The sequence below is a fragment of the Falco punctatus genome (assembly GCF_963210335.1).
Source record: "Falco punctatus genome assembly, chromosome: 4".
NCBI lineage: Eukaryota > Metazoa > Chordata > Aves > Falconiformes > Falconidae > Falco > Falco punctatus.
The window spans coordinates 14,266,835-14,288,584 of NC_137583.1; the positions used below are offsets into that span (position 1 = coordinate 14,266,835).

The 21,750-nt window shown below is 43.3% G+C and overlaps 3 protein-coding genes across 3 annotated transcripts in view; all 3 read left to right on the plus strand.

Moving 5' to 3' along the window:
* Window positions 1-14,893, plus strand: part of PRKAR2A (protein kinase cAMP-dependent type II regulatory subunit alpha) — a 68,081-nt gene extending 53,188 nt beyond the window's left edge. Inside the window, exons 6-11 of the mRNA XM_080382907.1 lie at window positions 1,622-1,775; window positions 4,771-4,872; window positions 6,760-6,834; window positions 9,874-9,939; window positions 10,605-10,743; window positions 11,288-14,893. Coding sequence (XP_080239033.1) covers window positions 1,622-1,775; window positions 4,771-4,872; window positions 6,760-6,834; window positions 9,874-9,939; window positions 10,605-10,743; window positions 11,288-11,421 — 670 coding nt within the window. The 3' untranslated portion in view covers window positions 11,422-14,893. The remainder of the gene's footprint in view (window positions 1-1,621; window positions 1,776-4,770; window positions 4,873-6,759; window positions 6,835-9,873; window positions 9,940-10,604; window positions 10,744-11,287) is intronic.
* A 2,581-nt stretch (window positions 14,894-17,474) lies between these two features.
* On the plus strand, window positions 17,475-19,932 carry RPP14 (ribonuclease P/MRP subunit p14). Its single transcript, XM_080382910.1, has 5 exons — window positions 17,475-17,688; window positions 17,779-17,863; window positions 18,333-18,409; window positions 19,044-19,122; window positions 19,793-19,932. The coding sequence occupies exons 1-5, from the start codon at window positions 17,603-17,605 to the stop codon at window positions 19,847-19,849; spliced, it is 384 nt and encodes a 127-aa protein (XP_080239036.1). The 5' UTR covers window positions 17,475-17,602; the 3' UTR covers window positions 19,850-19,932.
* On the plus strand, window positions 19,893-20,515 carry HTD2 (hydroxyacyl-thioester dehydratase type 2; the record flags this gene model as incomplete). The annotated part of the gene is made up of 1 exon (XM_080382909.1): window positions 19,893-20,515. The coding sequence occupies one exon, from the start codon at window positions 19,893-19,895 to the stop codon at window positions 20,400-20,402; it is 510 nt and encodes a 169-aa protein (XP_080239035.1). The 3' UTR covers window positions 20,403-20,515.
* Window positions 20,516-21,750: the final 1,235 nt, after the last annotated feature.

Genomic DNA, 21,750 nt, shown 5'->3' on the forward strand with positions numbered 1-21,750 from the left:
CCAGTGACTAGTCCGTGAACAATTTCTGGTGCCATAGCCAAGAATTAATCAATTCTAGTTAAGCTATATTTTTAAATTATTTTTTTTAAAGCTCCAAGCATAATACAGTCCTGAGGGTGCTACAGACACTTGTTTGACTTGTAAAGGGCTACTTTTCTGTGCATAGCCTGTTTCTTCATGTGTACTTGCTGTGGTGCTGTGTGATACATATTTGTGTTTTGAGCTTTGACTTGCTGGACTTGTACCTGCATCTTCATCAGAGTAGTCTTTTGGTTCATAGTAAATTCTGGGATACTGTTCCCTTAACTTCATTATAACGTAAGAAGTGTGCCTCTTGGAGAACAGGATGAGGCAGCCTTTCCAATTTAAACAGGTTACAGCTCCCTCTGATCTAAGTGCAAGGAAGCTTCCAGTGCTCGAACGCTTTCCTCTTGATCTGTTCAGAGATCCTGGCTAGATGTCAGCAGCTGTAGAGAGCTTTCCTGTTTTTAGAAGTGAGCTATAACAAAATCCAACCAAACAAAAAAATAAAAGGAATTAAAAACCTTTTAGCTTGGCTTTAATTTGAAGCCAGTGACTAGAGTGGAACCTGTAATGTTCTGCAAAACTGCATCCCACAGCGTCATCTCCACACACAGAGCTTTGTGAGAGTCCAGTGGATGCTCTTCAAGTTTGAACATTGCATGCTATAACCTACGTACTTCAGTAGCCACACCTCCATGAAAATGGTGATAAAATTGGTTGGTTCAACTGTCAGCACGCTCAGAGTCGCAACATGGTGCGAAGTTGAACTGAGTGATAAAAGCTTTGGTCATAAGGGAGCTATTAGACAAATACCAGGTGAAATGGTTGCCTCTGGAGATCTCTGTGCTACAGTGCAAGGATGTGGCATGTGTAACATCTTGGAACTAGCCTTAAATCCTCCAGCCTGAGGATCAGGAAGTGCTGCTTGTAATAAGGCTGGTCAGTTTGCACTGCAAAATTCACTTAGTATCTTTGGTATTTTAAAGAAAGGTCCTTTTCTGTGATCTTTGTGCTTCTGTATCGTTGCTGTTGTCCACAGAAGAACTGGATAGTTTGACTCTAGCATGGGCATATGCAGGTACAAGCTACAATTGCATCTTGGGGTTATAATATAGACATACCCTTAATCGGCAGTTGAGGCAAAACCATAGGAGCACGTGAGCAGTTGGACTGAGTGTATCCCAAAGGTACTGCAGCAACGCCGTCGCAGAGAAAATGGGTTTGGATGAATCCGAGTCACTCTGAAGAGGCCTCTGGATAAAGTGCATGCTGTGAGAGGACAAATACTGTTAAAAGATGATGAAACTACCTATCACCCTAGCCAGAACACTTACAATAGCAGTGTCAAAATACTATGCAGAGGAAATCAAGTAGATTCTGCCCAGATCCATCAGGAGTGAAATGCTTTATTAAGAGAGAATGGTTGTGAAAATAGTGTAGAAAGAAGCACCTTAGTATCAGGCAATTGGAAAGCTCAATAAAGCATGTTCCATCTCACACAGTAATAAGAGGACTATTTATATAACAGCAAGAAGCTGTTTTTATGATTTATACTGGAATGTTGTCTAACAAAAAGCATCTATTCCATTTTTTCCAGGGGGTTGTATGATATTGTTGTAGCAAAAGACAACCAGTCACGCTGTGTGGGCCGCTATGATAATCATGGCAGTTTTGGGGAACTGGCATTGATGTACAACACTCCTAGAGCTGCCACCATCGTTGCCACAACAGAAGGAGCCCTTTGGGGACTGGTAAGGAAAGAATTTAAAATACTAACTCACGGTGTTCAGTGCTTGTCTTGGTATGGCTCCTTGTGTTAATAGCTATTTTATCACTGTCTGTTATCTCACCTCCTGGCATAAGAGATCCATAGTGCAAATCTTTTTGGCCACCTTTCTAGAAAAACTTGTCTGTAAAAGCTCTTATCTCTAGTTTTATCTGTCCCTTTATTGTCTTGCATTTGCTGTAATTGTGGCTTTTGTTGGGGGTGGGGGAGAACCCCTGGTTTTGTTTTCATCCTGCAGAGGACAGTGGAGGCATTAATGCACGTATTTTATGAGGGTGGGAACCAATACCTAAATTAGGTTCTTTATTTTCAACTCAGCTTCCTATAATTTTGTTTGCTTTAAGAAGAATGGAAAGGTGTTAATTATCTTCTTGAGGATGCCAGTAATTTGAAGAGCTAGGAGAACTGCCCAAAGCTTTGTTTTCCTTCAAAATAAACTGTCATGATGTTTCTGGTCCCTTTGTGTTACCCTGGAAGATGTTCTCAGGTCAGCCTGACCTATGAGATACCAAACCAAATGATGGTGTTGCTTTGTCTCTAGCCCAGCAGTGCTGAATGCAAAGCTGTAGACGTTACTTTCCTTTTTTAGTTCTTTTCTCTGTACTGTTTGGTTAGGGTTATTTTCACAGTGCTCTCACTTGTCTGTGAGGGCTCACATAATAAGCGGATTGTGCGATCAACGAAGCCTTTGAAGCCAGAAGTGTTGTGTGATTCGCTGGGGGTTGGCCGTGTGTTGTGACCTTGATTATAGGACTGATAAGCTGCTACAACAGCATGCTTATACAACCTCAGTGCTTGCTGAGAGATCTGCCTTCCCTTCTCTTTGTGAGCTGAAAGAAAAGATTCTGGTAAATCAACCAGGGAGTAACGTCAGAATGTAATTTCTTGAACAAGACAGAACAAAGTAGCTACCTACAAGCTGAGCTCATTCATAAAAGGAAGAAAATGAGAAGATGAATCTTTGTTCCGGTTTACTTTTGAAAAGAACTGGACAAACTGGGTTAATTTGGGGTTTGTTTTTTTTCTGTGATTACACCTTGCTAATGAAGTGAATGTAGTTGAAGGTGGACCTCTTGCTAGTCATCTGTCCTGTGGCTATTTTATTAACTAAGGCTGCATTTTCCTGCCTAAAACTTGGATTATTTCTTCCAGTTACTCTGTCGTCATGCTTTATTGTACTATTTTGTGCCTGATGCAATTTAAATATATTGTTATTAGTCTGCAGAAGTCGTTGCTAAAGCTCATGGGTTATCTGCCGTTTAGGAAACTCCTGTTGCACTGCAGACTTAGGCCAAGAAGAGCCTGGAAGGCTCAAGCACAAAGCAGTTATCAAATGTGGGTCTCTTCTGGAGCAAAGAATATCCTCAGCCTTTTTTACTGAGCGTGTCTGGGGAAAACCTCATGATCACACATGCTTCCTTCACTGTTCTGCCTTTTTTGTTCAAATATCTTGCTACTTCTCCTCCCTCACTGATACTCTCAAACAAATGAATTCTGAATTTTTTATGCTTTTGCAATTCCCCTGATCATTTCTGCACCTTTCTGCTTCTCCAGATGTAATTTGAAGAGACTTCTACTACTGAAGAATTTCTTTAAAAAAATAAAGCATGAGGGACTGTTGTATCATCTCCTGCTCTCCCTTGGATGACTGTAGTATCATTCTTCCCTTCATCTTTCACCTCCAACTTTTATATTCTCCTGGTGTCACCTGTATCAGCCACTGTTTTGTTACAAGTATTTGCAGCCTGCAGCCCATAAAGCCATGCTGTTACTTGAAAATACCTCTTCACCTCGGAATGCCACTGCTGAGCTATCAGTTGATGCTTTCAGAAAGTGAGACACAGAGGGGATGTCTCTCAGGACTTTGGGTGTTTCTGCTAACGATGGTATATGTAAGCTTTAAAGATTATTTTTTTAGGGGTACCGTTTTCCTAACCAAATTTCTACTCTTCCTCTGACCTTTTGGTTTGGATTTTTTACACCCCGTGTAAGGTGAACTGCAGCTCCCACCCTGTTGGTGCTCCTGCTCCTGGCAGGGACGCGGGCAGTGCTGCAGCGCCAGCACCCACAAAACCACCCGGCGGGAGCGCCGGTCCCCTTCCCCCGAGCCTGCTGCTCCCTTGCAGCTCCCTTGGCTTTTCTCATCGCAGATGGCTGGCAGCAGAGCCCTGCCTTCCCCGTGTGGAAATAACCTGCATTTTGCTGGGGTTCTGGGCAGGAGCTGCCCAACATGTCTGCCGGGGGAGCAGGGGGCCGCGCTGGGCATGTGGTGTCCCTCCGCAGCTGCGGAGCCTGCGCCTCAGGGCACCCCCGGTATTTAGGCTTCAAAACCAAACAAAAAGGTTTTATCATCGGGAAGGTGCTGATGGTATGCGTGGACAGCTGGCATTTGAGAAGTAGTCGCTGCAAAAAGCCAGTGCTCTGGATCCTGGCAGGTGGAGGGGTGAATCCAGCTGGTGTGATGCTCTGTGCCTGATCTGTTGGAGAGCAGTGTGAATCTCCAACTTGCTTTTGAAATCTGTGACTCGAGTAGACTCCAATCCAGCCTTTGTCCTGCAGTTGCCTTAAATAAGTATTGAAAGTACCAATTTCCAGTGGCTTCAGCAAGAAGATTGTAAGTTCTTCATTGTATGTGGAAGCATGAAAGATATGTTAACAAACAGCCAAGCAAAACCCAAAAGCTCAAGTGTGAAAAACAATACAAGGTAGAAAAAATGGAATTCTTAAATGCTTATCTGAGAAGAACCAGGTCTTACAGCTCCCCATTTTTCAATTTGTTATTGCAGCAAGTGCTCTCACAAGAGCTGTTACTGTTGTGATGGATAAGGTCTCATTTTAACAGCTGGCTTCTCAAACCTAGTGCTTGTTGCAAATGCTGCTAGTTCATGTTTGTCAGTTAGTTAAACCGGGAGCATTTTAGTGAGGAGAAATAATATATTTCTCTGTGCTGTTTCTTGCAGGATCGAGTGACATTCAGAAGAATTATATTGAAAAACAATGCAAAGAAGAGGAAGACATATGAATTATTTATTGAGTCTGTGCCCCTTCTTAAATCCTTGGAGGTAAAGCCTCTCAGAGACATCTGCATCAAATTCTTGCATTAGCATTAGCTCCACAGTCAGTGTTTCTGCTATATCAGAAATCTGTGTCGTTTTTACTTAGAACAAAATGTTAAGAGCTGCTTTGGTATCAGATTTACTACTGTACAACTTAATTCGAATTGTTGAAGTTGTGCGCTTGTTTCCCCCCTCGTATCCTTTATTCACAGTAAATGAATTGCTGACTTTTACCTCTATCTGTGTAAAGATTAAAAAAAAAACACAAACCAGCACTCAAAACCAACCAAACAAAAATCTATAAATATGTCAGAAAACAGGTATTACACTGAAAATTGGAGCTCAGGGCTGTGGTTTCAGTTGAGGGTGTAATATTGAAGTCATGATACAATCACTGAGATATTTGGCCTTTATCAGCCGTGGATGATTTTGCATTTGAGACAAAGATGTGGGCCATAGTAGGTCTTGCTTTAACTTTAACTGGTATTCAGGAGGTAAACTAAGAATAGACTAAGGGGAAAGCACTGCTACCTGGGAACAAAATGACAGATGTCATGTTGATGCGTGGTGCATGACTTTAGGAACAATGTGTAAATTGTCATTTCTAAGCTATTGATTCTGCCTGCATCTTCAGAGGGCTTTTGGAGCTGTACCAAGCAGATTTGAAATTAGTATGTGTCTGTCTTTGCCTTACACCATAACTTAGCTTTTCTTTGTTTTCTCATCATAAGAATATTTTTCAGCGTTAATCTTTAGTATTTGAGAAGACCATTTAATCCCTTTGAGAGAAGATTTAAAAACTGCAAATTATAATTAGGTGTGAACAGCAACTTCTAATATATATTGTTTTGGACATATGTTGGTAGCTGTGGAGAGGGGGTAAATTGCACAACACCTCTCTCTCACAGCCTGGCTTAAACTAGTTCCATCAATGTGACTGTTTTTGAGCACAAAAATGACTCATAAATATTTAAAGATACAGAAAAATAACTCATTAGCAGTGGATGGCTTTTTGCATGACACACTGCAGTTGAATCATGCATGGATCAGAAGTTTCTCAAACATAGGCTACATTAAGGTGCATTTGTGGAACAAATGGATTACAACTAAATCATCTGTTGAGATATTAATTTGAACTGTAGGGTTTTTTTCCTTAATATCTTTTTTACACTGCTCTGAAACAATAACATTGTTTTATGATATTCCAGATGGGCAATGGGAAACATTGGAGGGAAATTCAACTGTTCTGTCTCCCTTCCTGTTTTTGAGCTCAGGCATGCTTCATTGCGTGTCAGAGTAGTACCTCTTGCCCTTGCTGCTCTGCACGCTGTTGTGGTGCCTCCTTACAGTTTAGAGCCGGCACCCTTTTCGTATCCCCTTCCTCTCTCCACTTCTTCCTGAGTTCTAGGGCACTCACACACCCTCCACCCCACACCCTCCCATATTCAAGTGTATGGTGACTAAAATATTTTGAAAACATGTTGATGGTGTTTCTCATTGAAGTTTGTTCTTAGGAAGTTTTATGACCTTTTCCTGAGTGTTTTCTTCAAATTTCAACTGAATCATAGAGGAAGTCTTTTTTCTCTCTCTCTTTTTTTTTTTTTTTTTTTTTCTTCTTGCCCCTTTACTTTAAACCAGCCAAATATGTTATTTGTTACCTTTGGGGGTAAGAAAAGCACACAGATGGGATACTAGACAATTTGCTTTCCAAATTGATATGGTAGTCTTGAAAGCTGTGGTGCAGTATATCGATGTCATTGTAGGGGCTGTTTTTCAGTACCCAGATAGTGCATGTCTGTGTGTCCAGTGAGTGCCACTTCATTTCAGGGCTACAGAGTTTACCAAAGATGTACTATAACAGGTGATTATGATTAATTTTCCTCTTTGTTCCAGGCATCAGAGCGAATGAAGATAGTGGATGTTATAGGAGAGAAAGTGTATCAAGATGGGGAACGTATAATTTCTCAGGTACTTGAAGTCTAAATTACTCTCTGTCATTCTCCTTTCTCTGCTTCTTTTTTCCTGTTTGGAATTGACTTATAGAATCCTATTACTTGGAACAACTTGGCACTTATTCTTTCAATACTTCCAATTTATTTAAGCACTTCCTGAATGTTTGGGGAATGGCCAGTACACCTGTTGCTACAAATTTATTCTATTACTTTATCTTCTGGGTTTTTCTTCTCTCATTTGTTTGTTTTTTTATAAATGGTCTTTGCAAGATTTCAAGAAGGAGTATGCTTTCAGAAGCTGAAATTAAATGTCTGTCTATGTAATCTTCCATGAAAGCCCCAGCTATTCAGTCATCTATGAGCAGATTAAACAAGGAGTCACAAGCATGTAGTAAAGGCATCTCTAATTGCTGGGTCTGACTAAACAACAAAACCAAAACAATTCAACAGGAGTATGATTTGGGTGAAAGTAAATGAAGTTATTGGGAATGTTTTGCTAGTTGAACCCAATTCAGCTAATTATTCTAAGAAACTATCAGGGCTAATTAAACCCACTGGTTTTCCTAATACTTTTTGGAAGAGTATGTCAATGGTGTAGTCTAGCTTCAATTGACAGCCTTTGGTTGTTGATGTATGTTTTGTCTGCTGTAACAGATTAAGGCCCGTGTGGTGGAATAGGAAGCTGGACAAGCTCGTGAGATTTTTTTAGATGTGACAAAACATTTTGGAACACTGTTACTGATGAAACACTGGAAATTTTGCATCACGTTTAGCTTGGGGTTGCTTTGTTTGTTGCAAAAGTACTCTAGTTCAAGTAGACATTCATGTAAGAAAGTCCTTGGCTTACCCTTACCTGAAATGGCAGGCTTTTAATCACAACCATTGTTTTGTTTTATAAACAGAATATGACTCCTTGATAATGTCTTGAATAATTATTCTTAATTACCTTGAATGTCAGATAACTCTGAATGCAGGCAACCTTAGTTTGCTGATAACCAAATACTGCCAGATTACTTTTCTCCAAAAATACCCTCAGATTTCTAAGTTGAAAATCTTGTTGCTTAAGCCCCTGAGAACTGAACTCTCAGCAAAAATCAAAGCTTATAAATCACTCTCAAAACTAGGAACCCACGCAATCATTGATCCAATTACACAGTTGGTTTTAATCTTTTGTAATAACTGAATTAAGGACAAGGATGTAATTACCCTTAAAAGGAGGATTAATAGTCTGGATAGGTCTGGGTGATGGTCATACACTTCTAAAGAATGATGAAATTTTATGCTTGGAAAAGACGTGATAGCTCTTGTATTACGGCAGTTGCATCAATATCGTGAACCTCTTCTGTTGTGAATAACTTTACATTTTAATTACCTTTCTGGCATTTGACCCTTCAGTTAAGCAGTATGCTTTAAAGCACTTGTAACACCAGCAGGCACTAACAGTTTTTGAGGATGTCTTCCACTAAGTTTGTTTTCACTCTTTTAAAAAAATAAGTGCTGTTTCACTACTTACACTCAGCGCACTTCTGAAGAAAGTATTAGTTCATGTTGTGATAGATGGTAACAGTGAATGAAAAGCTTTGTGCTGAATGGTGTATGACCATCCCCAGGAAGCCTAACTAGGGGCCTAATTTCTTGTGTAATTCCATGTTTACATCTTGCATCATCTTCTCCCAGCCCACATTTCATACTCAAGTTGTAATCATCTCTCTCCGTTCTTCCTGTCACATTCATAGTCTCCTTGCCCACCTGACTTGATGTCAGATTTATCTCTCTCCTCACATTGTTTCACAGTTGGTTTTTTTTTTTTTTTTGCTGAGCTGTTCCCATTCCCTTATCAGTTCCCTATCCAGCATCTGTCTCCCTGAAGCCTTTAATCCCTTTGCTTCTGTTGCATAGCAGGAGACATGTGCCAGCTCTCCGCTCTGACTTCCAGTCCTATACCAAGCCCCGCTGTGGGGGTTGGTATAGAGAAGGAAAGTCCTTCTCTGTCACAGCTAAAACTTTCAAAATATTAAGTTCTGGTGAAGCTTTCCAGAGCAGATGTCAACTACGATCTGTTGAAGGTCTGCAACCTGATGCAGTTTAGTTAGATGTGAAAAAGGTTCTATAAACTGCCACGGAATCACAGAATGGTTGAGATTAGAAGGGACCTCTGGAGGTCATCTTGTCCAACCCCCTGCTCAGGCAGGGCCACCTAGAGCCAGTTGCCCAGGACTGTACCCACACAGCTTTTGAATATCCCAAAGGATGGAGACTTCAGAACCTCTCTGGGCAACCTGTGCCGGTGCTTGGTCACCTTCACAGTGACTTTTTCATGGAAACAGCTGAATTTGACTAAACTAAAATTTTCTGTTGCACACTCAGTTATTCAACGACACCTTGTGATATCTTTCTAGAACTTGATATGAATTTGCTAACAATTTTTATTTTCTCCCACTTGCCCAATGTGACTTATTTTCCTTTAATGGCATGTTGCTATTGAGTGCTTTATCTTTAACCCGTCTCATTTCATTTACACAGCCATTACATCGTTACTCATGTAGGTGGCTTGCATTGTGGACTTGGGTTTTCTGTTAACTCTCCTCCTCTAACTTTCTGTGTTCATACTTCTCCAATACAGCTATTGTGGATTCTGCTGATCTCCCACTATTTTACCCCAGATTGACGGAGCTCATACTTAGTTTAATGGATCTTTCTTCCTACTGACATCTAGAAATGCAGTCACTAAGTTGGAGTTTTACTAAGTACTGGATACTTCCATGAGGATCAGAAGATTTGCACTTAAGTGATTTTGCTATATATTATCAAATTTCTTGCTTTTTCCTTTCCACCTGCTCTCTTGCTGAATGGTCTGTATGAATAGTTCCTTCCCCTGTGGTTCCTCTGGTGTATTACCTAACCAGTCACTTATTAATGTTAAGAATTTGAGTGTTTGTCAATTCTAGTAGGTTTCTGCACAAGGCCTACTTCAGAGCGAATGCTTTAATGCCATTTATATATGCTATTACAGTAAACTGAAAAAAAAATTTGTTTTACCTTTTCCTCTTCACAGGGCGATAAAGCAGATTGTTTTTACATTGTAGAATCTGGTGAAGTAAAAATCTTGATTAAAAGCAAGGTGAGTTCAAATTGGATGAGTAGGCTTTAGGTCAATCCCTGATTTGATTTACCAGTGGCGTGAAAAAGACTGACTTATTTTAAGATGTTACTTTATTATACTTATCATTGTCACTCAAGTGATGTAGGTTGTAAATCTCCATACCTGTTCTGAAGTAGCCAGAAGTCACTTTATTAAAGTTGGAAAATCTTCTGCTTGTATCTGCTCCTCTGCAAACTAAGCTGATATAGTCTCCCTGGCCTTAAGGGTGGAGACGAAACTTTTCTTCTAGGATTATAGAAAACTGCAGCTTACAAAACCTGGGGTCTGTTATCTCCAGTGACATACTCGATGTTAGCACTTGAATAAATTTCTGTACAGTCTGAAGCAGCCTTAGGGAACAACATGTTGTGCATGATGGAACCTGTGTTAGACTAATGTAATAGCTGTTCCCAAAGCTGTAACAGTAATCTCAAAACAATGTGGGCTGGCATATACTTTTCTTATCAGACTTTTAATTGAGCATTCTGTTAGTGTTCTACCAGTGCAGAGCATGACTTGGGAACTGGTAGTTTAAAAGCCCTAAACCAATGAGCTATTACTGATCTGTAAGATGTATGGGATTAACTGCAGCCTCATACAAAGACAGAACTGTATGCAAATAATTAAAATATACTGTTCAACAGACTATGACGAGTAAAGAAGCTAACCAAGAAGTGGAGATTGCCCGGTGTCACAGAGGGCAGTATTTTGGAGAGCTTGCACTTGTTACCAACAAACCCAGAGCAGCCTCTGCCTATGCTGTCGGGGAGGTCAAATGTTTAGGTAAGCAGATGATTTGGTGTTTCTAGTTACCCTTTTCTGGTCTTTGCTTGTTTTGTGGACCATGCCCAAGCGAGCAGCTATTCCAAAACCTAGCAGCCTTTTGGTAACTGGCAGTCAGCCACAAGAAGCTAGGAGCATGGGCCAGTGTGGATCTCCACATTGAAGTTTGAGAAGCACCACTGCTTCCTTCCAGCAGTTTCTGTTTTTTCTGCTTGTGTGACCTGTACTTTTTGAAGGGGTAAGTGGCATCACTTTGTTTGCAGCTTGTTACATGCAGCTTTCAGGTGATCTTTTGAGGCCAGTGTGTTGTATATTTGGCTTCTGTATTTATCCTTGAAAAGTCAGGTGTGTATTTCATTAACCTCGTTTCTCCAAATAAAAGTACAGAGGGAAATCAGAAATTATTTCTGCTTCTCTGGTTTCTGTTGAAGCCTGAAACCTGAATGGCTTGGACTGGAGGTTTGTGTTCTGAGTTCAAAAAATAAATTGGCATGTGGTGTCTTTTTTGAAAAATTATCTTGTTTTCACCTCTGTTCCTTTGCAGTCATGGATGTGCAAGCATTTGAGAGGTTGCTTGGACCCTGCATGGACATTATGAAGAGGAATATAACACATTATGAGGAGCAGCTGGTGGCAATGTTTGGCTCTAGCATGGACCTGTTGGATCCGGGGAATTAGGCACAGGGTACCTGAATGCCGCCTTAGTTCAAGACACAGAAAAGCCTCCTGTCAGCAACACAACTCACAAGGAAAATGGACACTACAGAACAGTTACTGCTGCTGTCTTCTTGGGCATTTTAGAAACCATAAACAAGTCTCAGCACAGATGGATTGCTCACTCCCTGCCTCCACTTTGCTGCTGATACTTCATTATTAGACCTAGATTAAAGATGATTCTAACCCTATGTTCACTTACTTGGTTCAGAATGGCATCTGTCCAACAGTTCAAGTGCCTGATACGAAACCCAAAGTGTGCAAGATATAGAAGCCTCCTTCCTTCTGGTGTTACTATTGGGATAAATTTTCAGATCAGACTCTGTAGTGGGAGGTTGCCTGTTCTGCAGAGGCAACCCGTGGAATATGAGTCTTTTATAGGCTTATTACCTTCATCTGATGCTTTCCATATACAGTGTCAAATTTGCTTTTAATCGCAGCATCTGGGTTTGAAGTTAAAATATCAATGGAGCCAATTAATAAGGTGGCACTGAAGTTTTCTTCCACCTGCTGCAAGTGGCAGGTACTATAGCTCTTCAAGTAAACCAAGCTGGGGACATGGGAGAGTCTGCTTAGCAACAAAATGCAGAAGATGAAGCATTACTGTGTTTTAAGTATTTTCTGAGCAGCAAAGAAAATTGTTTTACTCTATGCTGCCCAAAAAAAGTGCAGCGGTTCAGATCACATGGCCTGAAGGTGTCATAATTGTCATCTCCCCAAATTTGCTCCTTGTTCCTGACACTGAGTACATTCTATTGTGGCGAGATCACAATATATGACCTTCTCTTGCTTACAGAGATCCTTTATACTGCTAGATTTCCCAGGGCACTGTTGTTGACTGGGTCAGTTTTAAAGCTTTTTAAGGAGGTGAATGTTTTGTAATTTAAATGAAGACTACTTCTGTACTTGTTTACAGGAGCTCCCTCCAGTCCTAACATTTCACAGTATTCTAACTTCATTAGACACTTGGATGCTTCCAAATACCACGTTGATTTGCTAAACTTTTCAAAAGTTGGCAACATTTGGCTTTGTAAAGCAAATGTCTTTGCTAACTACGCAGTTGGTGTGTTTGAGGAGTCTTCTGGTTTAGGTGATAACTAAGCTAATGATGTTTATCTAAAATAACTGTTAAATTTGCAGCATTTATTAGGTAGATTCTATTTCTATAGCTTTAATGACCTTAATTGGCATACTGCTGAGATTTTATCAGAGTATTATCTAAAGAAGAATCAGACCATAAGAAGGACATTTTTATGGTGTACAAACAGAATATTTATATTAAGGCATTGAATTTGTAGGTAATAAAGCTAGTTGACCCTTTGAATTCGCATTCTTTGCAGCTCATGCAAAACTTACTGGTGTTTTATGGGGTTTTAAAATTCTAATTGTGGATGCTAGTATAACAGAACCTGCTCTTTTTATTCATGGCCATGTGAGCAAGACTAGAAGGATGCTAATGTTGAATTCCTGCTTCTAGTTATCACAGTGGACATGTCTCTGAGGCACGAGATGCCTAGCTGCAACTCTGAGTTGACTTCTGGACATCTTTTTTCCCTAAATGGATGAGCTCCTCCCAGTTCCTGCAATATAAGTAAGATGGAAACTTGATAAGTTTGAATGGCTGTTGTCCAGTTACTGTAATTGGAGTAATATTTTTATATAAATGCAAATGATTTGTAATGGACACCACTGAACTAGGTGTTTCCATATTATTAAAGTCCTGGTTGTGATGTCTAGTGGCTGTTCTAACTGCATGTGTTTTAGAACAGTGAATTTCCCTTAATTTACTGGGCTGTTTTTTTGTTGTAAATTGCAGCTGAAGAAGCAGCACCTACTTCTCATTCATGCTTCCAAGGTTCAACACCAAAGACAAAATCATTCTTTTGATTACAGAATTAAAAAAAAAAACACCAACCAAAAAATTAAAAGCAATCTCATAAAAATAAACCAACAAACACAACCCAAGAACATGGAAAAAACCACACTCATCAGGTCCTTGTATTGAAAACTTTTAAGATACTTTGGGCTCCAAGACGAGTCTTTCTGAAGCCAGCTCGGGACTGTCCTGTGAACCAGACATAAACTGGTCTCCATACCAGTACGAGTTTCTGTGCTGCCTAAACTGTCATGTGAACTAAAGAGAAACTTGCTGTGAGTTATCATCAGCTGGCCTTTGTTGCTCTCAGGCAGAATATCCTCTCCTTTATCCAGAGGAGCCTGGCAGGTTGGGTGGCCTTACAGATGGATTCTGGTTCTTAAAGCCTTTGAATGCTCTGCAGGACAGGATTCTATACCTCAGCATATGTGAACAACAGTTGCTCTGAAGCTTAACCAAAAAACGAGGCAAGGCTGATGTTAGATTATTAAGGTAATTCTGCCTGGAAGGGAGGATTTGATGGCTTCTAGAAGTCAAAGGAAAGGATGACAACATAAAATCAAAAGATTGGGATCCCATACAAGCAAGAATAAACTTGTGAAGTTTTACCTTTCTCTAGACTCCCTGAAGCAAAGGCAGACTGGGCAATGCCATCCTGCCTCCAGGATCCATGTGGCATCCTTCTGTGGTGTAGGGAGGCAACCTGACCTTGAGCTGAAAAAGAATGAGCCTGTAAAAGAAGGCTCGTCCATTTAAAAGCTATAATTTGCAATGTGCCTGATTAGTTTGGTCTGGTTTAACTAACCTGTTCTGTACAATTTATGAGCATGAAGACAGTGAGAGAAGCTTGTAGTAAGATACTCGACGTTGCCAGGTATCTGATTAGAGGACCAGCAATGAGCAAAGTCAAAAAGCCTGTAAGTGGCGACACCACGGCCAGCAGTGATGCGAGGTGCCTGTTTGTAAAGGTCTGCCTGCGCCTTTGTCCCGGGTCATTCCTTTTCGCTAGGACTGTTCATTGCAGTTGTTGTGGAGAACGAGCCCAAGGTTTTTGTTGTTACTCCTCAGTGTTCAGTAAACCTGCTGTGGAGTCTCTGAAATTGGCAGTAGAGAGAGATCTAGTTTTTAATAAAAGAACTCAGCAGCAAAGTGGGCAAAGAGGACAGTGTCTTTGAGACACAGAGGAAGAAAAGTCTCTTGTTTGTGATTCCCTGCTTGTGATTGTTGTGAAGTCAGTGAGAGGAGCTTTCAGTGGTCAAATATCCTGGCATATATGGTATTTCTGTTTAATGTCACAGCACAGGTTTCACAATGTAAAAGAACAAAAAAAGGGCAAATGTGTTGTCTTTTTAGGAGCAAAAGTGCAAAACTTAAAACTTTTAAACAGAACTTTTAAAAACAAAGTGCAATTTTGCAGAGGGCAAAAATCCGAAACCCCTTTGAATGTCACTTCCATCCTTTTTTTTCTGTTGGCTGAAAGCAGACGCGTGTTACTGACATGTATTTGTAAAAACAGTCTTGCCAAAATACAAACAATTTGATTTTTTTCACTCCAGATAATTTTTGTTGTTATGCTTATTGCTGATTATTTCCACTTTTTTCAAACCATGTATTTTATTTCAAGAGGCCTTCCTTGTGGATTTCCTCCTGGCAGTCTGCAGCACTACACTGCTATTTCAAGATGCAAGAGAAAGTCACTAACCTCACAGGAGAACACTCAACTCCGCTTAGCTGGCTGGAGCTAATAATGCGCTACTAATTTTCCTCTGCTTTGTGGGGCAGAAGGGGAATTAAATTCTGCATAAAGTTGCTACCTCAAGGCTCCAAGTGCTTTTAAAGGTCTTTCACTTGGGAGAATTTAATATAAGATAGTTCTTAAAATTGGTCTGTTCTTTTTAGTTAAATGTTTTTTTTTAATTGATTCATTGAGGGACCCTTATTTTAATTCATTTTACATTTAGTACTTGATTCTCAAAGGATGAACAGCTGCGAAGTTTGGTTCTTGCACTGTAGTGTTGAACAGGAAAGAAAAATACCTGCCATATAAACATATGGTTTTAACAAATTAAACCACTCTGGGGTTCAGCTTCACTTTTGGTTAATAAAAAACTGAATGTTGTGTCCAGCCTTCCTGTACAATCCTGTGTGTGCTCTTTACTGACTGACTGCAGCTGACACACACCCCCCCCCAGTGCTTACTTACATCAGGAGTGGACTTCACAGCAGCTAACAAACTAGATTTATCGGAGTGCCTGAGTTACTGTTGCTTGTGTTATCAGAGCCTTACGGAGAACAGCACTCGCCCTATTGCAATAACCAAAAGAGATTTATACGTTACCCGACCACCAAGTTTTGCTGTTTGGTGATGAAATTTTACTAATATCTTAAAAATAATACCGGTTTCTGTAGATACTATTGCTCCCAATAAAACTGGCTGCTCTGATGTGTCTGCCAAATTATTGTAGAACTGATTTATTGTTCAAGAACTGTGCTAACTGGTTCTCGGTTCCTAGGAGAAACACAGTATTCCTGAAGGTCTCTTGCTGGCCGGTGCTTACAGTTACTGAACTTTATGGGGCAAGCTGCCTTTTTTTAACCTGACTAACAATTTGGAAAGAAAATTGCTTTGGCACATGTGAAATCGCTTGTTCAAATACTCGGTATTTGCTTTTGCTGAAGTTTTATTTTTAAACATTTAGTATTTTATGTGCAGTTTTTAAATTGGCCTGGGAGAGTAGCCGAGATGGGTTGTGGTGCTAAACACCAGCAGGGCTCTGCCCGAATGCAGTGCTTCAGCCTTGGGCGCTTTAACTCAAGGAAGATGTTGACGCCTGAAGGGACCAGAGAGCAGCAGTGTGATAAGTATCTAGAAAATGTTACATTTTGCAGAAGGATAAGGAAAAAAAAATGGGATTTTTTTTTTTCTATGGAAAGAAGGCCTGGGGGACTGGGGGCAGAGTCGAGCAATGGGTGGAACGATACCATGTTGATTAGGGCAGGGCTAAAACCAGGGTGTAAGCTACCGCAGGGAAGCTGTGGAAGCATTGAAAAGATCTGGAAGACATTGGAATGGACCGCTTGGGGGCGCGTGAAATCTTCCAGCACTAAATTTTTAATTTATTTTTTTTGTTTTAACAGTTGTAAAGTAGCTCTGCTGAATGCTTACGATTATCTGTCTGAGGCAGGAGCGTCGTAACCTCTGGGGGGAGGCTTTTCTGAGATACGCCGCTGTTTTCTTACGACTGCCTCTTCAAAAGCACCAAGGGCTTTAGCTGGCACCATGCCATTGGCCCCAGGCTTTGTGCCACGGGGGCAGCGGGGAGCTGAAGACAGGTCAGTGCTTGGGGAGGAGGGAGATGGCCCGGCCGGTGGCCCGTGTGCTGCTGCTCGGGTCCGGAGCTTCCCGTGCACCGGGGCCAGAGGAGGCCGGGCTCCCCGTGGGGCAGAGAGAAACCCCCGAGTCTGAACGGGGAAAACACCTTGAGCTGAAGTGTCTTTGCACGGACTGAGCAGCTTGGTAAAGGCAAATGGTCTCTTGTGAGCTGGGCTCGGGCACAGCCGGGTGTTGGGGTACTGCAGTGCTGCCCTGCTGGGCTCGGTATTAATTCCTGGGTAAACCTTTAAAAGAAAGGAGTAAGATTCGGTAAAGTTCTTATGCCGAGGATGCGGTTTCATCTTTTTGGCAGAGCGAAGACGGTTCCATCCTCTCTGCAGTTTCACTCTAAGGGCTGTATTTCACACCCCTCTTGCCATCAGCTACACGGTACTGCCACTGCGGTGTGTCGCCCACCCGGGACGCCAAGCCAGCCCCCCTCCCCCCGTCCGCCGTGTCCGTAACCGGGGCCGGGGCCGCGTCTGTGCACGGGGGGAGCGGAGGCGCGCCTCCCCTCGCCCCCCTCCGGCGGCGTGGCTACCGGGGACCACCGGGATTTGTCTTTCCGAAGCTAAAAGCGAGCACTTGGCAACGTCACCCGTCCCCACCGCGTTCCAGAGCCCAGTTGCAGCCCCGCAGGCTGCCCGTCGCCCCGCTCAGCCCGAGGCAGGCCGGCAGCCCCCCCGGCCACCAGCGGCCGCTCCCCCCGCCGGCGCCGCTTCCCTTGCCCGGTGCCGAGCCCGCTGCCCCGGCACGGCCCAACGGCGCAGCGGGGCCGGCCCCGAGGGCCGCCATGGAGGGGCGGGGCGGGGCGGGGCGTGCCGGCGCTGACCCCGCGGGGCCGCCGTAGGAGGCCGTGCCGTGCCGCGCCGCCATCGGTGCCGGCGGGGGAGCGGATGGCGCGGGCCGAGCCGCCGGCGGCCGCCTTCGAGCGGCGGGTGCTGCGGAGCGCCGCCGAGCACCACTACCTGCGCGTCCGCCTGTGAGCGAGCGAGCGTGTGTCCCCCCCCGCCCGCGGCCGCCCCCCGCCGCCGCGCACCCCCAGCCCGCCCTCTGCTCTGCTTCCCCGCAGGGAGCTGCCGGACGGCGGGGCCCGGCCGAGCGTCGCGCAGTTCAAGCAGCTGGTGGTGTCGGCGCTGCGGGAGCTGCACGGAGAGGTGGGCCGCGGCTGGCGGCGCCGCGCTGGGCCCTGCGGTCGGTGTTGCGGCTACGGTGCCCGCCGCAGCCAGCCCGCCGCGGGGCGGGGCGGTGTCTGGCCGGCGCTGGGGCGGCGGGGCCGGCGGGGGTCCCGGCGGAGCGATCCGCCTCAGCCCGCCCCGCTCCCTGCTCTCCGCCGCGTTTCGGGCCGGCAGCGAAGGGGGGGCGGCGCGGCGGGGACCCCCTGTCCGCGCCCGGCTCCGGTGCCGCCCGGCCGGTGCCAGCGCCGCGGGTCCCCGCTTGTCCCGCCCGAGGCGGAGCGCGGGGCTCGCCCGAGGGGGGCTGCGCTGTGACGCCGGGCGGCGCAGCAGAGGGGCCTGTGGGGCCGGGGCGGAACTGTAACTCCTTTTGACAATCCGGGGGTGAAATCATTTGCTTATGAAATAGGAGCGTAGGGTGGTACTTACCAAGTCACGTATTTTTTCCCAGGTTGGAGCAGCTTTGCCTGTTGATGTCTTAATGTATGAGGAAAAAACTCTGTCTGCCGTATTGCGAGTTATTAGCAGGTACAGTGCTGTAGGTGCGTGCTTCGGATGCTGCCCTGGGAGTATTTTTCACAAGAAAACAGAACTCCTAAGCTAAGGATGGTCTTTGAGGAATTAAGCCTAACTTGCAGAAGCCTGTGTACAGCATGCAGGAAATAAATAAAAATTCACTACGAATTGGTAACCTGCATGCATCAGTACGTTGTTCCTGATGTATATCAGGATACATATATGTATATCGATACGTATGTTCCTAAACAGAATGGTCTGACAGGAACTAAGCACTATTGAAACATGTCTTTAATATCTCTTTGTGTGGTAGAGATGAGAATGGTTACTGTATTGAAATGGCGGAGATGACTGCAGATGATTTAGGGGAAGAAGGAGCTTAAACACGCAGAGAACGAGAACAGGACCAGTAAAGTGAACTTGAAAAGGTTACAGTACGTATCTCTGTGACAAGAGACTGCAGTCATTGCAATAACCCTTCAGGGCATGGTGTTGCTACTAGAACTTTTGGGTGAAATTACCCACTGTTAAACTCAGTTAAGGTTTCATTACTCTTTATGTAGCTTTTTTTATTTAAGATATTTATGCAGCAGGAAAACTGAGAAAAACAAATTTTATTAATATATTTTGTTTTCTTGTTGCTTAGCGGCCTTGTCAAGCTGTGGAGTGCTCTAACGCTGCTGGGCTACTACCAGAACAGGAGGTGTGCCTTTCGCGTGCTGCAGGTAAAGCCCTGCGGGGGCTGGATGGCTTCCCCCAAACGTCAGTTCTCGCTCTAAGGTTCTCTGGCTGGCTGAGCACGCTGCCCCTTCACAGAAAGGTGGCCTACCTAGGTGCAAAAACTTCCTGGTTTGGGAGCAGAATGCTTCTCAGTGCAGGTGTGTAGGCCTGTGTTTAAGGAATTCTCGTCTTACAATGAACCTTGTAAAATGTGACAGTAGTGACTGTCTCATTACCTTATGGCTTCGTTCCAGTCAGAAGCCCTGATCTCACTAATACATCTGCAAGAAAATTGTTTCTGGAAAGTTTCGTTCTTGGCCCACACCTTGGTCCAATCTTTAATTTTCCCTGACCCATTTCTTCCTTTTCTAATAGTCACTGTTGACTGACCTCGTTTAAAAATGCATGCATGAACATGCACTTCTAGAGCTTATTTTTTTTCCAGAGGATGCAGGTCGATAAAATGCATTCTAAGAATTCTTTGTCTCTGAAGCCATGGCTACACAAAAAACTGCGTAGGCATAGCTCTAAGTTTTTAATCTTTTATGTAAAAGGGAAATGTAAGTTTTTCAGCTTGAATGCATTCAGTGGTGTTTTGTTTGGGGGTTTTTTTAATGCTTTAGTTTCTCGCTTTGTTTTCTGTTGTTTTTTTTTTTTCTTCCCTCCCCAAACTAGACATCTCCATTTCTTCTTGCATTATCTGGCAACAGTAGAGAACTGGTCTTGGACTGAATGCGGTTGTTGGTGTGGTTGTACAAAGCAGAAGTTGCTTGAGATGTTGCAGCCCTTCAGGCGTGGAATTTCTGGAAGGGATTTCCGACAAAGAGCCTTGACGAAGCTAACATTTATCAGCTCGCTGCTGGGACGTCCCATACTTCAGAGTTTACATGTAAAAGTTGGAGACAAAGCTGAACTAACCAAAGCTTTTACACAGAATGATGTTGTTACTTTTTCTTATTTAACAGGTGACACAAACCCTTTACATTTAAATGAAGATTTTGCAAAGAAATCTAGGTTTGGGAGAACTATTGTACATGGAGTTCTGATCAATGGACTTATTTCTGCAGTTCTGGGTACTAAAATGCCCGGTCAAGGATGCATATTTCTTTCTCAGGAGATCCGATTTCCAGCTCCTTTGTATACTGGTGAAGAAGTCACAGCTGCAGCAGAAGTTAAACGACTGAAGGGTTCTATTGCACACATTTCAGTATCATGTAAAGTCAATGAAAGTGGAAAGACTGTTATGGAAGGGATGGTGAAAGTCATGGTGTCAGACAGCTGTTGATCCTGTGCTACTTTAAAGGCCAGAAACGTACACTTGGTTTTGACTCCGTCTTTTTATGTGACATGACTTAATCCAGTAAATTTGCAACAAAAAAAACTCCGAAATGTTTCAAAGACTGTGTGTGAATTTAATTTTGATAGAACTGCCTTAAATGTAGAGCTTTTCGTTTTCCCATGTATATCGCTAAGATGAAACCAACGGAACTAGGCGCTTACAGTGGCAAAAGCAGCATGTTCAGACAAGCCTTTGCTCAGCTGCAGTGGGAAGTTGTGTGGCAGGGCTTACACTGAGGCTGCTCTTTTCAGCAAAATCTCAGTCCACGCTGGCTACCTTCAGTTAAAACTTGTTCCCTCTTCACAAAGTAGTTGTATTGCTCGAAAGCACCGAAGGGAGGAGACAACTGTGTTTAACAAGAGAACAGAAGTGGAGGTGCTGACACACGTGTGCTGTGAGGTCTGTTGTTATCCCTGGCGGCTCTAGCTGCTGCTGCAGCATGCTCTTTTGCAGTGTTGTAGCTAGTAAAACCTTCCTTAGCTCTGTGAATAAGTGGTAACCAGCCTTCACATAAGCAATATACTCTGATTAAGCTGGTGATGTGGCTCTCGCAGTACTTTCAAATTCTTTAGATGCCTTACAAAACCTGATTATAAACAAGCAAGTTACCTCTAATGATAAACGCCTCTAAAACTTGCCTCCCAGAAGTGGAGTGGAGGCTTTTTTAAAAGCCATATTGTCACTAATACTTGGTGACCTTGTGCTCCTGATGGTGAGGGAAACAGGGGTGAATGATACGAACTACATGGCTTCTCTCAGCTTACTTGACTGTGTGAACATGTACTCCCCTTTGCCCACTGAAAGTACCTTGGTTGCTGGTAAAGTAGGTTTTGGGTAATTCATTAGTAAATCATGCAGATTTAATTATTTCAGTACAGACAGATTAGTATGCACTAAAACTTTTCTCTAGGAATGATGGGGACAATCAGGAGTAAAAGTACAGGCTCTCTCCAGTTGGTGGCTCATAGAGTTTTCTGGCAAAAAACTCCCTCTGGCCTGCAGCAACAGAAGTGCATTTGTACCTTTTCTCGACTGCAAATAACCTCGGAAGTTGTTTGCTATGAAACAGCAGTTTGTCCTCAAGCTGTGACAAAACCTGAACAGTTAGTTGTCTGGGCACGATGTCTCGTGGTTACGTGCAGCTGTGCTGTAACAGCAAACCCCAGGTGTTGACTGCAGCTGCTTGGAGCAGGGGTGATATTTAGGATGTTTGACTTCGAAATGCCCTCGGTGGGGTTTGGCGAGTTTGCAACAGGGAACCAGTGCCTGGCAAGAGCTTCCCTTTCCTTTTCCC